General features: G+C 34.1%; 2 protein-coding genes across 2 annotated transcripts in view; one reads left to right on the top strand and one right to left on the bottom strand.

Annotated features, from left to right (window-relative positions):
* LOC145679463 (uncharacterized) overlaps positions 1-7,891 on the top strand; it is a 40,873-nt gene extending 32,982 nt beyond the window's left edge. The window contains exons 7-8 of the mRNA XM_081750043.1: positions 2,999-3,284; positions 7,797-7,891. Of these exons, the coding sequence (XP_081606169.1) occupies positions 2,999-3,284; positions 7,797-7,891 (381 nt within the window). The remainder of the gene's footprint in view (positions 1-2,998; positions 3,285-7,796) is intronic.
* Positions 7,892-17,006: 9,115 nt separating this feature from the next.
* On the bottom strand, positions 17,007-17,489 carry LOC145679462 (uncharacterized). Its single transcript, XM_081750042.1, has one exon. The coding sequence runs from the start codon at positions 17,487-17,489 to the stop codon at positions 17,007-17,009; it is 483 nt and encodes a 160-aa protein (XP_081606168.1).
* Positions 17,490-18,018: the final 529 nt, after the last annotated feature.

Genomic DNA, 18,018 nt, shown 5'->3' with positions numbered 1-18,018 from the left:
TGTATGTCACCAGTGTTGACTACGAGACGAGACAAGACAACACTTTTCAGTAGTGTCACGAAAGAGGACTGAACAGTCACTGTAGTATTGCACCCGGAAAACGTATGTTACCAAGGAAATATAGCTGTTCAAAATGTTGAGGGTCTTCCCTCCAGCACAATCAAACAACTGCTAACTCGGAGGTAGACCCTACAGCATATCTAGAACTAGTTACCGTGATATGTTGTACTTTTGAAATACTGAGACACTTGTTTTTCAGTTTTTACGTTTGGCGGCCCGTTCTAGATTTATAGGGGTGGGCATATTGTTTTCAATGCAACTTTTGATGACATTTTGACCCGCTGCCATGTTGCATAGGTGATCGTAGAGAATCGGGACTTGTTGTAGCTTCTTTCTTTTTACAAGAGCTTTCAAGCGAAATACCACTTGACCCCTCTTTGTATTTGACAAATTTGAGTTGGATCGCGTCTGGGACCCTGCGGGGGATCCTGGGACGAAACATTTTACTTCGCTCTATAGTCCTTTGCAACTAATGGGATACGTGTTTTTCAGTTTGTACATATCTCGGACCGTTTTCGATTTAAAGGCCTGGTACGGACTAACGGAATCACCCGATATATATACACTATGGGATGCTATTCGTCACTGAACACCCATATCACTATATTAATCAATTGTGTCGTCATCATACAGTATGTTCTAGAGCTACCTTTTGCAGCAGTGACTTTCGGAATCCTATATAGAGGACTTTTCACTAATTTGCGATGCATGTTGACGGTAATCGTAGCCCATTCATCCTGTAAAGTGACAAACAACTCGCACGGAAAGGTCTCACAAGTTGTCGCTTATACCTCATTGCCACATAGCACATCTAATAAAGGATCATGAAATATAAAAACCAACAAAATTTAATGTCCTACGGACCAGAATATTAGGAGCTATGGTGCTTCAAAATCTGAATATCCAAAAAATTATATAATGGAATAATGTAAGTCTAAAGTAAATATCTTGCAACTCTTAAAGTAATCAAAACAAGTGTTGTAGAATACAATGAGAATAAAATGCTCTATTGAAAATCACAGTGTGCCGTTGGTGAAGCAGTGTTGCCAACTCAGAAGAAATATTTTTTGAATGAGCACATATACAAGTGTGCACACATTTAAAATGCAGTATTATGACTAAACATAACAGTGAAATGTAATGGTACAGTGTTGTACAGTACTGGATCTACTTGTGCTGAAAGTGTTCAATGGAGAAGTCTGATATGAGGCCACAGATGTTAATAAATTAATGCATTGACATAAATTGAGGGTTTTGCATTATACTTATATATCGCGGTGAAGAAGCAGACAACTCGTAAAAACAAAATGATACACGTAGCTGTATTTTCAGCCCACGTTGCTGAACACTGCACCACTATATTTCACTGTTATGTTTAGTGATAATAGTGCATTTTAAATATGTGCACACTTGAATATGGTGCTATTTGGAACAAAGGTTTTTATGCTGAGTAAGCAAACCTGCTTAATTTAGTGCAACCCTATTTGTGGTTTTCGATAGACCATTTCATTCGCAGTATATTGTGCAAAATTTGATTTGAATACTTTAAAGATTTTTAAGATATTTACTTTAAACGTACATAATATAATTTTTCCATGATATAATTGTTTGGGTATTCAAATCTTGAAACCTCGTAGCTGTTATTTGTTCGTTCATAGCACCTTTAATTGGCTTATTTTCACTTCTCGTGAACCTCTATCAGGTGTCCTATGTGGCAATCAGATTTGAGCAGCAACTTGTGGAACCTTTTCGTGTCAGTAGTATCTAAGGATGGCATGGCTCAAGCGGTGGACCAACACACCCTAAAGGTGTTCAAGAGGGTTTAGATCTGGGCTTTGGGCTGCCCAGAGTACGTTCAAAGTATGTTCATGCTCTTATCCTCGCACTAAGTGTTTTTAATGCTTGTCGTGTGTCATGTAGCATTACTATGCTGAAACAGGTATGAACCAATTACTCAATTTTGTCCATAATACATGTAGCAGAGAATTGTATAGATTTATTTCGTATGCTTCTAAATTCGTATTTCTCCTACTTAAATGAAGTAAACTAAGACCACATAACGGAATGCAGGACCACACCATGATGGCATTTGTAAATATCATGCGAATTTTACTCTGGGTATGATACAATTGTGAAAATAATGTTCTCCGGTCATACGAAAAATCGACTCACGTTTATCAAATTACCACATCTGTCATCGTGATCCATCACTCCATACGAATGATTTCTATTGTTCGAGTCTAACGATGGCGTTTCTTGTGCCACTGTAAATTACAGGCCGCATATGTGGCCTGTGAGCTGTTGCTAAACTATGAAGAGAAAGAGCGATTATCTCCCGGCGGATGGCACGATCACTTTCAGCATTATAGGAAGTAGAGAGATACTCCTATGGCAAAATCTCTAATGAAATTTGCTAATTTGACTTCCCCACATATGTCAAGCATCAACAATCAAGATCTGTTAATATTTGTCGAGTTTGCATCTCATAACTCGATCTTACTTCCAATTTATGATAACATCACTCGCTGTCGATCGGGGGAATCTGAAATGTTTTGGAAATCTCTTGGATTCAATGTCCAAACCTGTGGATTCCAATGATCATCACTCTCTTCGTCTCAATAATTCGCGTCATCTATCCATATTTACTGGTGTAGCTGGTGTGATTTTAGTTTGAACCAGCAACCATTTTATACGTTGTTTGACGTGTTCGGAAGACCCCAATAATTATTTGAGAGATGGCAGGTGATGAATAATTACATAGCGTTTATGTGAAGGTGGAAATAAAAATTAGAGAATATATATTTTATACGTTTTATAAACCTAGCGGATTTCGAAATTAAACGAATGATGTAGTATATAAATAAGTTTCTATCATGCAGTTAACTACTTAACAATTAAGGTCTTGTATACTGATATCTAATATGTATCTAATTCGTAGGTATTCGTGAGCTCGCCATATGAATATCCTCAGAAGCTAGTTAACCATTTCAAATACAGACCTCGAAAGAAACCTAACTCAATAACATATTTTGTCCTCCCCTCTCAAATAGTAAGCTCTCCAGACTTAAGAACATTGACTGTTAAACAAAGGAACTGCTTATTCTCAGACGAGAAGAAATTGTGTACAAATAACATCTACACCCGCGTGTCATGCCAGTGGAGCTGTGAATATAAAGAAGCAATTGAGAAATGTGGATGCTCGCCTCCGCTGTTTTATAATTCAAGTAAGTAAAATCATGTTTCGTATTTCCGAAATTACAATATTAAGTGGGGTTTCTGTAATTTTCGTAGTTTTCAAAATATAAGTACATATTTAATTTTTGAGAAGCTTTAGGTTTTGCATTCACATGAAAATAATTCATTTCTGAATACTAAGACACATACAAATTATATTAGTAACGTATTACATGTATTAGTTATATTATTTATATATCATAGCTATATATTTGTTATATATAGATATTTAACTGTTCAAGCCCGATCTCCGAAGACTTAACATTTAAAATTTCTACAGAAATTCTATTTAATTATTTTGTATAATTTCTCCCCATTTTACTGTGGAAGTTAGTATCCCATTGCATTTGAAGATAGTTCTATTACCAACTGTGGAACCCAAAGAAATATAAAAAATAACTAATTAACTGACTTGAACAAGAAGAAGAAAAATTAACGGAACACAAACCTTTTCCCTTATTTGACCTTGTTCAGCAACATATGAACATTTCTTTCTACGCTATCTATATATCGATTGCTTCCTTTTATCCTTTCCCAAAATGTTCAGACATTTTTACATAAGCTTCACTCTTCTCTCGGCAACGTTGTTCAAGACAAATATACTTTTCAATGCATCCAATCCTCATTAGATTTGACATTATCATTTCATGCTAATAGACGCTTCTTGATCAAGTGAAATCAAGTAGAAATGTTGATTTACTGAAATATATCGGAAAAACATTTTTGATTCTGAGTTAGTAAAACGAAAGAAGAGGTTTTTGCTTATCAAATTCAGTTTTTCTCTACTAATCTTCTTATTTTTCTTGATTTATAATTGTGATATCATGATTACGTTTCTCATTAAATTTTAATATATCCTGGCCTTTATGATAAATTTTAAATCACAAATCAATGCATGTAGATAAATCATTTTAAATAATGTCCGAAATACAATTTTTTGGTTTTACGTCCTAGAGTAGTCCCTTATAAAGTATAGGAGACGGTAGTGGTGAGAACGAAATAATTCTGCTTATGTACTAACGAAAATGCCCTTTAAGCTAAGGGAGACGGGTGATTAAGACAAGTAAATGTTATTAGTACAATACACAACAGAACTGATAGCTTTACCACTCAGCCACCATGGTTAATCTAATTTCTGGATCTACTCTCCCACACTACTATTAATTTTTACAAAGGATTTAATTCCGTTTATATGGCTTTCACAGACACTGTTGTTCTGACTGGGCTTTTAAATTTTCTGATGAGAAAATGGATAATTTCCTGTTGTATTGTTTCCCTTTTGTTCTCAACTGATCTTGAAACTAATACATTTAAAGGGACAAAAATATTTTGTTATCCATGACTAGGCTAGCAGTAGCAAAAAGATAAAGTCTCTTTTAGAAGAGTCGCACTGTAGTCGCACTGATTATTTCCTATTCCATTAAATGGATGTAATCACCTCTTACTTGTTTCTGACTTAATGGAACATGTATAAATTCCAGTATACTGACACTTACATTCTAAGTATCCTGTTCGTCACACCGCAATACACTTTACTATATATGGATTACAAAGTCTCCCGTAATTCTTTTAAGTAGTTCATATAAGATCTAGAAGTTGTATCAATTACTACATGAAAACAACTTCTTAACACTTGTTCCAAGATATAATGTCGGCATAGAGAAACCAGAAAATAATATTGAAACATTATGTCAATTAACACAAATAAACCAATACTTATTAACCACTGTTTACTCAATCATATCAGTCGTGTTGCCCCTATTTGTATGCTGCTGAACTAACTATTTCACTACCTGCAAGAGATTTACCTAGATGTTGTAATTTCATAGATATCTAATAACGACTATTTCTCGTGAAAAATTAAAATAGTTGATCTATCAACGTATTTCACGCCGATAACGCTGGAATGAACGTGATATCCCAGTATAATACCAAACTGTTGCAAGTTCCAAATTGAATTTTTCTTAGATTTATTCTTACCCTTTTTCCCTGAATTCCTTCATTCGATTTATAGTTGCTTCCAGCGTAGCATTTTAAAGAATCTGCAGCAAAAATGACAATTATAAATCGAACCGAATTATAACATTTGGTTCGGATGAATTTTTTGTGTCCAGTGTTTCACACAAAACACTGTATTGGAGAAAGCACTGTAGTGTGCTTCACACACAATATACTTCACTTGTTCGCTGATATGTTATCACGTGAATATTGGGTGTCTTTCATCGGATTCTATAATGGTATCTTCGGTTAATATGCATGATCTCTGTTTGCAACACTGAAAACCGAATCGCAAAGTTTCTTTCTATTTCCTGGTTAGTTCTTTTCTTCGCTTGATTTCCTTTACTTTGTGGTCTTGTTTCCTTTCTTTAATAACTTCAAATTGTGATCGATACCAGAAATGGAAATTGCTCATTGCTTATTGTCTTCGTCCTTTTTGGTTGTTAGTGCCTTCTCATGAGAGAAATTAAATTATCATCATTTTATTAACTTGTGAATTTGTGAGGTTTTCTTGAACACTTTACTTCCTATCCAAATTCTTCTGTGTGTATTACTACTCTCTGTATAGTGGAGATGCTTAATGTTTCACAGAAAAATACAAGAACTAAAAAAAACTTTTTATTTTTTTTATCTGATATTACAGAACAAATGAAAAAGGCGTGCTTGCTTCTTTGAAGAGAATTTGTTCCTAAAATTTGAAAAGCAATTTGATACAATCCTAATATTTCCTTAAGTAGTATAATAACCTGAAGAAAAATTGGTGGCTGCTTCTGTTTGTGAAGATGATTACGTTGCTAATACGGATTTAATCACGGACTACAAACATATTAATATTAACTCTAACTAAAATAATGAAGAGATGTGTAACAGGACATTCAGAAGTTTAGATTGCTGCCTTTGTTATTTGGAGAGACTGAGACTACCAACATTGGTACTGGAAAGATAATACGAGCTCCATTAGAGCTCCGTAATACGACCTCCGTAATTTAATTGTAATAGAATTAAATTAAGTTAGCAAAGACATCATTAGCAATAAACCGACAATATGACAGTAACAAACAGTTTCGGTACGGTTATGTTATATAAAAATAATTACGGAAGTAGCTACGAGAAAAAAGTAGAAACAACCGGTTTCTGGAACTTGAAAGTTAATATCCTTTGTGGTCGTCTTAAAATAGTGAAATGAAGATGAAACGTAGACACAGCAACATTTCGTACGTTGGAACATGTTTAGGGTTTGGATGCTAGAAAATAAATAACTTCAGAAAATCACACACAACTAAGCAGTTGAACTCCCAAGCGTCAAGAAACAATGAACAGGCATGTACACATTGTGTACCCTCTTAACAAAGTGGCGATATTGATAGCAACAAAATCTACCGGTACTCGCAATCGGTAAATCCTGTCTGGTAATGTCCGTGGAGAACAAACCTTGCTATATCGAAGATCGTTTCGCCAGCGATTCTAACATTTCGGACGACGTTCTCGTACGACATAAGCTTCGTACACGAGACACTTAATCTTATCTCACGGAAATAGGTTTGATGAAACGTGGTCACTCTTTATGACAGAAGAAGACAACAGCCATTATAAGTTTCTTAATTTAATGCACTCATTCCACAAAAATCTTTAATTCCACTTTGGGAACCCGCGCCTCTTCGCTGTTAGATGATCACGCTGGTGCGATCTTGTATAACTACATAACCTGTTTTGCTTTAGAAAATTGGTTTCCTCCTTGTCATTTTTGTTTTACTTTTTACAAATGTTCATTTGTTATTTGCAAGGTTATTTTGCTAAGATGCCAACATTTGACAATTCACTGTAAGCAGAAGAAAAGATTCTGTTATAAGATTATAGTACAGCACAAATTATGAGAGATTCGTTATACTATCTACTAAACATCAATTCTTTAAAATAATGTACATTATTATAGAGGATGGAAAATTTTAAGCCTCTGGTCCTCACTTAGGTATTTGCAGGTTAAATCTCTATTGTTTCTAGGCGCTCAATTCTTAATGAAAATATCGTAAAACTCATCGAATTTGTAATTTATAGAAAGAAAGCAAAAATTAATAAGAACGAGTAAAAGGAAATAATCGGAGAAAAACGCAACTATTCCAAATTAAATTACGTTTCTTACTTCAATCAATCGGGCTTCAGCATTAGCCGGGAAACAGACATGCAGACAGAGCAGAAGATTGAAAAAAAATCAACGAAACTGCAAACCTAACATAGAAATGCATTGAAGAAACCGTTTCCATCGCCAGGAAATCAATTTGCTTAGATATGGACGCTTCAGCGCTCGAAGAACGCCATACGAAGCTACAAATAGGACCAACGATTTGTACCATGATGACTTCTACCTCTAAAACTGAGTCGCGCAAGATCTCCGTGTGCGAGCTCATCCTATTTGTTTAACTTAATCATCGAAAGACAAATTTAATATGAGGAAGACGATAGCCAATATGCAAAAAGACTGTTTTACAATTCTTTGGATCCTTCAGATTATTTAGAAGATACCCTCGACATCCTCCCGAAAAGAGGGAAGTCACCAGAAAAGATCGCCCTCACAGAAGAGAAGGGAAAAGACGATTGCTAGCCGCCTACGATGCTGGGATCCCGAATCCTTATTGGTCACCGCACAGGATTGATCTTCTAGCAATTTCGATATCCAATGAATTAGAGGATTTTCCATCCACCTTATGGACTAAATAAGTGCCACCGAGCAACTTCTACAAACTGTGTAGTAGTGAATGTTTGTGCGAGAGTTGGTGCCAATTACGGCGAACTGGAATGGAAAACTTTAAGTCCGTAAGTAGTAAGCATTCATTTCATAAATCTGAATATATTGCAGTTTCTTTACAAATGCCTATAACTCTGCTCTCCCGTCTGAATGTCTGTTTTGAGGCTAAGTGTTGTTTTCAGTCCGACACTAATCAAAATTTTTCCTAGCATTTAAATTCCAAATTAGATTCATTTTAGAGAACAAAGGTACTCGCATTGAGCCTCACACACTACTTTTGCTATTAATGATTATTTCCTTTTGCTCACAATTTTCTCCACGAAATTTGTGTACCCTTTATTTACTCTAACAATCTCCTTCGGAGAATAAACATGAGGATACGTTATAGATTTGTAGGTATGGAAACCTCATCTGGAAAAGAGCGTCTAGTGTGCGGTGTGCCTCTGAGCCCAGGTAAGCCTCAGTAGCATAGGCACACAAAGATATAGTTCAACTATTTAACTAATTGGTCATGTTCTTTTCAGGTATTAATAAAATTTTTGTATGACATAATGAAAGATGTTTCTTTTTACATTATATGTAAAAGCGACCGTTTCACATAAAGTTCACAGTTCAGACAAGAAGCAATTCCTATTTAGTGAATTCAATTTCTGAGCATGATTGCTAGCATTGGATTCAGCACCAAAAGAAACAGAGAAAACGAGGGTGTTTAATAGCAAACCGTATACAAGCTGGGAGATAAGTAACGATAAATTGCAAAGACAGAACGTAGAAAAGGTCTAGAAATGCCACGGTAATTTTGAAACGAGTAGAGAGACTAAGGTCAATTGTTGGATATGATGAAATGATGTAGAGGTCCACTGAATATGAGCAATGCGAATCATCTGGGACGTCTAGAAAGCCGCCAAGTTGGACTTAGAGAAAGAAGAATATACGGAAAATGGGACATGTGGCATACAGCTTTTGAATTACACCATCTATTGAAATTAATGGTGGGTAATGTAGTTTCATACCTCTGTAATAGAAAGCGCTCAACGCTATTCCAATGTACCAACACTAGTACGGGTGGGGTAAATGAAGAACTAGAGAGCTTGCAGTACTGTCCATCATTACGATCTATGCACGAGTGATATAAAAAGATAGAATCGAAACTTGGAACATCAAGAAGAATATTAACAACGTGTAACGGAATGAGAAGTGTTTCCACTGGATGAATGTTAAGTTGCTACCATTCAGGTTTCTGATATATTAATGACTATCTAAAAGAAAACGTTCCGCTTATAACGTTTTCACATACAGTTAAATCAAATTGGCAATTAAAACAATGTTCTCGTTACTAGTATTCGCTGGAGCTCTACATGTTTTCCTCATATCCAACATCTAACGTTAAACCCTTCACTAGATTCAAATTAAGATTGCATTTCGAGACATTTTTGCGTTCTGTCTTCGCAATTTGCGCTCATTTATCTCCCACACTCTATATATTCTGCCACAAAACACTCTCTTTCTCTCTTTTTTATGCTCAATCTACTGCTAGCAATCATTTTTAGCAAAGGAAATCAGCTAATCTTAATGATCACTTGTGAGGTACACCTACACAAGTTTCTGAAACTAAGAAATTCTTAAACAAAATGGCTTGAATGTATCCTTTAAGTAATGTTTGTTAAATATATTTTACAAAAAGATTCAATTGTTATTTGTATTACTCAAAGTATTTAGGAGAGTTATATAGATACAAATATTATATACTTTGATATTCTGAGATTCCTAATGTTTCGATTGCCTCAATTTTAGTGCTACAATTCATGTAAAAGTTTTTAGATGTTTAGTTTTCATGTAGGATTTTTTAAACAAATACTAATACACATTTCCTATGAAATATATTTTTGCATATGAGATTATGTGTTCCATATTTCATACATACCATAATTTATGCATATTATTTTGCAGGCACCTTCAAATTATGCAAAATTAAAGATTTATCCTGCATTCAACGTTTAACTGGTGAGAATATTCCGATATATTTTAGCTTTAATATTTGTGTTAGAAACATCTTAAATTAAACTTTTTAACAGTACAAAGATGTTACCTATATATATATATATATATATATATATATATATATATATATATATATATATATATATATATATATATATATATATATATATATATATACTTGAACAGCTTTAATATTTGTCTCTCCACATTTCAAATATGAGTAAAATATTAAAGCATTCCGAGACATGTAAAAACATGAAAGAATATTATAGACATTCATTAATTATTGAAAATTAATGGGGAAGTATGCAAGTGTATGAAGAAACTAATTTTAGAACTAGATTTGTGAAGTTAAAGTTACTATAACTTTTCTCTCTTTAGACATGACTGCAATACATCAATGAAAATTCAAATAACTTCGTAAGACTGTAGTTAAATCTGGAGAGAAATTAGGCTATCTAATAAGTAGTTAATACTTCTCTGTATACAACCCTTTCTATGATACTAACAGATTATTTAAGACTGTAAGCATGCATAAGTCTGGCAATGACAGAGGTATCGCAAATAAACGTCATTTGATAAGCGAAAAAATATACAAATACTCTTTTCACACGTTTTCATCTTACACTTGGTAATTACGAAGCCTGGATGCTTGTAAAGATTACGTGTGGTTCAGCACGTAGTCTGGCGAAAAGAACCATAAATAGCACAAGATAGGCTCTAAGTGCTAAAGCCAAAAAGGTTTCGTAAATTACGTTTTTATTACATTCATAGTAACGCAAGTGTTAGTTCTTTCATTAGTAGACAAATTCGAATTTTGAATCAAATATTGATATTCATTATATAGGTTTTGATGACGTGCGAAACCATTCTGTATTCTCTGAATTGATGACTTTTAATATTTTCTCTTCTTGGATGCCCTTGGATGCAAAAGTGGTAGTGCAAACACTGCTATCTAGATCACATGGATACAAAACTGACATACAATAACTTTTCGTCTCTTACTTTGTCTAAGAAGAAATTTAGTGATTGCAAAAACAACACTAAAATTGAACTAAAAGAATTACGTGATTACTATCAAATACAAATGATTGAAATGCTTATATTTATTGCTCGTCCTTTTTATCTATCAAGAATTAAAAATACACACAGGTAGGACTGAGATTCGAACCTTAACCAAGTATATGATGTCATATGAACCAAAGACCCACTGACGAATTTCTGCCATATACTTAAAATCTGGTACATGTAATATCATTTTGATTTAAGCTTAGAAGAGAAAGTTCGAATATATTAAGGTTAATTTAATTACGAAATGGATTGCAGATTATGCGAACTGATTTTCCGTAACATGGATTTCATGAAGGATTAAAGAACGTGAACCTCTGATAAACAAATCCTTGTAATAAATAGTAATTCCCTATTCTACTGCACAAGGCTCTCTTTCTAGATTTGAGCGTAATTAGTTGAACCCCAAGAAGACACAAGTTTGTCTGGTAGGAAAGTAGTATTGTGGCACATTCACATATTATGATAAGAGTCACATTCAAAATCTGCTCCGGATTATTGGTTTTTGTCATTTCTTTGTCTAAAGTAGTATTTAACTCCACTTACCACCTGCATTTATTTGCTCATATAATTTATAATTCACCACATTTATCACTGGAGTGTAGATTATCCCACAAACGCCTCTTGTGCGACCAGTGACCCACTTTATTTTTCACTACGTTACATGGGCTTTATCATTCATTTAGCCAAACCCCCGTTGTTCCACTTCAGGCACACTACCCGTTCTCTTGTTGTACGAATTTCGTTTAGTTTTCTTCTCAGGTTTTCGATGTAACACGGTATTGTTCAATGCAGTTGCTAACGAATAAAACTGGTCTTGGGCGTTTGTGGGTTAAAATTGGATTTGTAAGAACACGATATATTCCTCGAAAACCTGGAGTGTAGAAGGACCTGAACAGATTTACATAATCGGTGAACCCTTGTCACCGTACACCCTCCTAACGACGTCAGTATATATATATATATATATATATATATATATATATATATATATATATATATATATATATATATATATATATACGTATATGAATTCACAATATTATAACAATTATATTGATTCACAATAAGACAACTTATACGGAGAGGTTTAGCATTTATACAAGCTGATTAAATAAACCGAAACTTGGTTGTAACTAACCAACTTCTAGATTATATATGACCTTCCCAGATTCTAAATTACTAGCAACTTAACACTACGCTTTAAAATTTACTAATTTCACGGTGTTAATAACGAAATGTCTTTCAAATCGGACTTTAAAAAGACTTAATGCGACATTTTTCTTAACTTAAGTAACCCAGCAAGTATGTGAAATACATTGCCAATTTTCTCGGTAACCAATATCTCAAAATTAGGTTTAAAGAACAAAGTATGATTTAGCCAACTGCTGTCCAGTTGCTGGTACCGCACAAGATTTCTTAGAATAATTGTCCTAATCAAGGCTTGGCTACTTTAGCCTTCTTTCTCCAAGCTGAAAATTTCTATGTTTATTTATGTTTTCTCTTCAAATATTTTTACGTTCTTTCTGTCTTCGGCCCTCATTTCATGAAGACAAGCCTTAAGTCAGGACACTTCACCAGTAGTGGAAGAATATTGGAAGTGTTATTGGCGCTTGTAACGCCCACTTCCGCCTAGCCACGTCCATTCGAATCCAAATCAAGAGTTTGGGAAGAAAAAAAGAAAATCAATAAATAACACAAACTGTCAATATGGGCTCACTCGGATAAAACCAGGCAGAGCGGGCTTGTGTGGGGCTGTCCCATATCATGAATCCACCTCGATGCACAGGATATTCCGCAGATCCAATATTTCACTTTCAAAAAGTAAACAAGGTAAACACTTCAAACATAAACAGATCAAACAATCAAACACAATGTTTCAATTTTTCGAAAAATAACAATTTTATTGTAAGTAATATGAGGGTGGTGCATATGCACTAAAACGCTTGAATAATACATACACACAATATTAAAACATTAAGTAAATAACTATTAGAAATTACTATTTTCTGATCAGTTAATAATTTGACTAATATCAATCAAATTAACTTTATCTTTGGCTTTAATCTCAAATATTCTTTAAATATCAATCTATCAAAATACTTCAGAATGAAGGAAAAATTAATAATTAATAATTAATGAAATCTTGAATTTTTAGCAAAGATCAAATCTTTAGTTCCTCTCTATCACGTTTACTACTAAATTCTAATCTCAGTTGTCAAATCTTAACTAATAAAAGTTTATCTACATCAGCCTTCTTACAATTTCACATTACAAATCCATGTTTAGTATTAATTCAAAAATTGACTATTAACTAAGTTCTTATTTAAAATATCAATTCTTGAACCTCTTGAAAACCGGAGAGAAAAACCGAGAATATTCGTTTTCTTTGAAAAGTTATTAATTTGGTCTCAATATAAAAACAGAATATATTAGCTGCTGAGAAAAACAAATTAGATTTTGAAATACTGGATCCAGGAATGGCTCGAGTTTCAATCACGTGGTATCCGTCAGAATAAAAATGTATTTTCCCACTTAGTTGGAAGGAATTTTGTTAAGAAATGAAACAAATGCAAAGGTCCACGAATTTTATCCCCTTTTGGAACCAATTCTACAGACAACCACACCATATTAATACTGATCACGTGACACAACTACTTGTTGATTATAAATCAAATTTGTCACTCATCTGTATCTATATTGTTTGATTTTCACCTTCAGACCGTCTCCCTTCAATGGAAACCTTGGCTTCTTTTGAGTGGATTGATGACTAATAAAGAAAGCAATTCTTTGCTCAGTGCCAGACAATTTGTTCTCAAAATTATCGCGATTCTGAACAATGCAAGTAATAAATTACGACTTTCAAGAACTTTACGTATGGAAAATTCTTTCGATATACTGGTTGAAACAAGGTCAAATCCAGCAATTGCTCTAATAGTCCAATATGGGAATTGTCCAACACTACTAAATTTCTCTCTTTATAATTTTTTTTTGATAAGAAAAGAAATATTTGAGAAAGATCTAAATGAGAGAACAGACGTAAAATTTACTTTGAAGTAGCTCTGAGAGCACCTAAACTGACTTAATATGAGGGATTTGTATTCACTATATGTTCACATTCCTCTTTGCCCACCAAAAACCCTCACGGCTCTGTAACTTTTTTGCTTCAAAAGTATCACTTTTTCTCTCTCCAAATTCTTCTAGAATCACTAATAATTTATTCCTTCTTGTGAAATAAAATATAACTTTCAATTCACAAAGAATAATGAACAGTATTGACTTCGCTGGCATGCAACACCGAGTTGCCCCACTAACTCTATTAAACCACATATCCTAGCTGTCAAAGCAATCAAAGCTGAGAACGCGTAACGGAAACAACCACCACATCTCCAAACCAAAAAAACTACACAACGTAACCAAGAATCACGCTGGTACGTAAAATTAGGGGAGTTAAGCCCCACTCCAAAAGGTTCGCGTGCATAGCTCGTTTTTTCTCCAGTTGTCAATAGTTACAGTATATTTCAATCAATTCCTCCACACATTTTCCCTTTCAATTTTTCTTTCTTTAACAAGAAATTTCAAGAAATTTTTCTTTCAGAATTTTTTGACAAGAATGAACTTCTAATTACTTTAACTAATTATACTTTATATTAATAATATAAATATGTATATTTATTTTTATTTATTTTTTTCCTTGTACGCATCCATTCTTCGTTTTTTGTAGCAACTCGAAAAGATGGTTTGCTTCCACCACCGCTCCTTAGAATAAATGATGGAAATACAATATTAGACAAACAAACCAATATTTAAATCTAATAAATAATTACATATATACAATTACCTTAAAACTCCAATATTATCAAATCCAAATTCTCTAAATTTTTTATTCTGAAATATATTTTACATTAAAAATTTCAAATACCTTTAGAAAATTCCTATTTACAAAGAGATTTCTAATTTCTTCATATATATATATATATATATTTTTTTTTTTTTTGAAATTTCATGGCCATGAAATGTCATTTCAAAATAAATATCATACTTAATACAAACAAATTATATACAAGATATTAATAAGATTATTAATAACAAGATATAAACAAATGACTAATAATTTTAAATTCACAATACATATCCTAACCAAAATATATTTACAAATTTCATATATCTTCCAGCTGTTGTTTTCTATTCATTCTCTCGTCTAGGTTCTCGATATACTTCAATTTCTGAAACATCACTTCATCTAAACGAATCCAAATTATTACTTTCGTCCGAAATAAGGACAGAACTTCGTGTTAAGAAACGACGTAGAACAAACGGACCGAGCCATTTATCCCTCAGGGTGATGGACTGTATCACATTAACGCTGGTTCGTTCTTTAATAATTCGGTTTAATAATATTGTTAATATTTCTTACAATTCCCGAGTTAAAATAAAATGCACATTGAATACTACGGTGTTGCAGCTATAGGCTACGCGCTCACTCACACACATTGCTGCTATGCACAGTTTCAATAGGCACTTACACCTTGCTTCTTCTTTTGTAGCTACCAAGTTACATTGAACAAACATCTTTAAACAAAACTAAACAATTTAAATAAACAAGTTAGGACTAAACATAGCCCCGCCCTTGAACGATCTATTTCAAGATACACACAAAAGATGAATTAGTAATATTTGAAAGAACGGTAAAAATTGAAACAATATATAAATGGAAAAGTTCTGTTAGTGTAAGTGGATCTGTGTGCTTCTTTCCTTGAGACACACGACAATTATTAATAAGGCGCTTACAATATGCAACAATACGCTCAAATTTCACCAACGATGAACAATTGTCAATAATGGAGGTATCAACATGAACATGCATACAAACTATGTGTTTTCTTTCCTCTTGGTTGACTAACTTTGAATCCACTGTATATTCATTACACTCTGGGAGAATGGGTTTTTTGAGTCACTCCGGACCTGAGAACCATAAGTGATGTGCAAGTAAGGCAGAAGGTCATAAACCTCGAAAACCACAGTCTAATGGATTATTCTTTGAATCCATTTTGAGTCACTTCACTGATGGCAAAAGAGTTTGAATCTTTGCTACACGATTCGCGACAAACACTTTCCATCTGCTTGAATCCGAATTCAGCCACGGTTGCACAACAGTAGAGTCAGAATAGGCAATTACATCATGCACTTCCAAACGCAATGAATTTAATATGAGTTTCATCATTTTAGCTAATAGCAATGCACCACAGAGATCTAATCGTGGCAAAGACACTTGTTTGATTGGAGCAACCTTCGTTTTTCCCATAACAATGTTCGCACTCACTTGGCCGTCTTGAGATACAGACCTCATATACACCACTCCACAATAGGCCCTTTCGGAAGAATCACAGAATCCTATTAACTCTCTTCTCGTAGCTTAGTGATACTGATACACCTATTGATTTTGAAGTTTTTCAATGAAGAAAGCTCTGAGTGTAATTCCTCCATTTTCTCAAAATCCATTCAGGTACTGGACTGTCCCATTCTAAATTTAGTTTCCAAATTTCTTGCAATAATATTTTCGCAATAATAGTAGTTGGAGAAATCAAACCTAATGGATCGAACACCTTTGCACCTTCTGATAAAATGTTACGCTTAGTTACAACTGACTTAACTGACACAAGATTGACATTATACGAAAATACATCATTTGATGGATACCACTGAATTCCTAACGTTTTCACTGAATTACTACTATCAAAGTCTAAACTACTCGTCGCTTGTTTCAAATGAGATTGTACAAAGTCCAAAACGTTGGGACTGTTGGATGCCCATTTTCTCAGTTCAAAACCTCCTTTCTTCAATAATGCACTGAGTTGTTGTTGTAACTGAATAGCTTAACTAACTGAGTTGGCACCACTGATTAAGTCATCAACAAAAAGTCTTGCATTACTACAGCCGCTGCAAGAGGAAATAAATTTTCTTCATATTTCGCTAATTGGTGGAAACTCTTCACTGCTAAATACGGTGCTGAAGCTGTACCATAAGTTACTGTCACAAGTCTGTAATCTTTGGTCGGAGGATTAGGTTTCTCACGCCACACAATTCGCTGGAAGTCTCTATGCTCTGGTTGGATTCTCACCTGTCTATACATTTTCTCAATATCAGCAGTCAATACCACATTATGTTGTCTAAAACGCACAGGTAATGGAATTAAGTCACACTGCAACCTAGGTCCGACAAGTAACTTATCATTCAATGACACATTAGATGAAGTTTTACAACTACCATCAAAAGCTACTCTAAGCTTTGTCGTAGAACTGGAATCTTTCAACACTGCGTGATGAGGCAAATAACACACTTCGCTGTTTGGTTTCAGTATTTCACTTTCTGGAATAATCTCCATATGCCCAAGTACTCATACTCATGCATAAAATCTACATATAACTGACGCATCTTAGGCCTCTTCTGCAACCGAATTTCTACTTGCTTAAGGCGTTTAATTGCCACTTCACGTGACTCTTCAAGTCTTGCACTGTTGTCGCGAAACGGAAACTGCACATGAAACCTACCTGTCTCATCTCTTTGATGGGTCTTCTCGAAATAAATTTCACACTGATTTTCTTCTGATAACATTATATTTTGTGTAGGAATATCTTCCAATTCCCAAAACTATTGCAAAATTCATTTACTGTTGCACTCTATATGATATGTTGATGCTGTGAATTCTTTACGTCGCACTTCATCGTCGCCAATAGAACCAAACAACACCCATCCTAATTTGGTATTCACTGCTACGGGAGAACCATTAACACCACTACACACACACACCAAAAGCAATTGAGGGTAAATATCTGCACCTAATAACAGAACAATTCTGTCAGGTACATTAAAATTCGGATCTGCTAATGTTAACGTGTTAACATGCGACCACT

The sequence above is a fragment of the Thermobia domestica genome, chromosome 2 (genome assembly GCF_964235325.1).
Source record: "Thermobia domestica chromosome 2, izTheDome1.hap1.1, whole genome shotgun sequence".
NCBI lineage: Eukaryota > Metazoa > Arthropoda > Insecta > Zygentoma > Lepismatidae > Thermobia > Thermobia domestica.
Note: the sequence above shows the minus strand (reverse complement) of the source record. Positions and strands in the feature narration are given on the sequence as shown.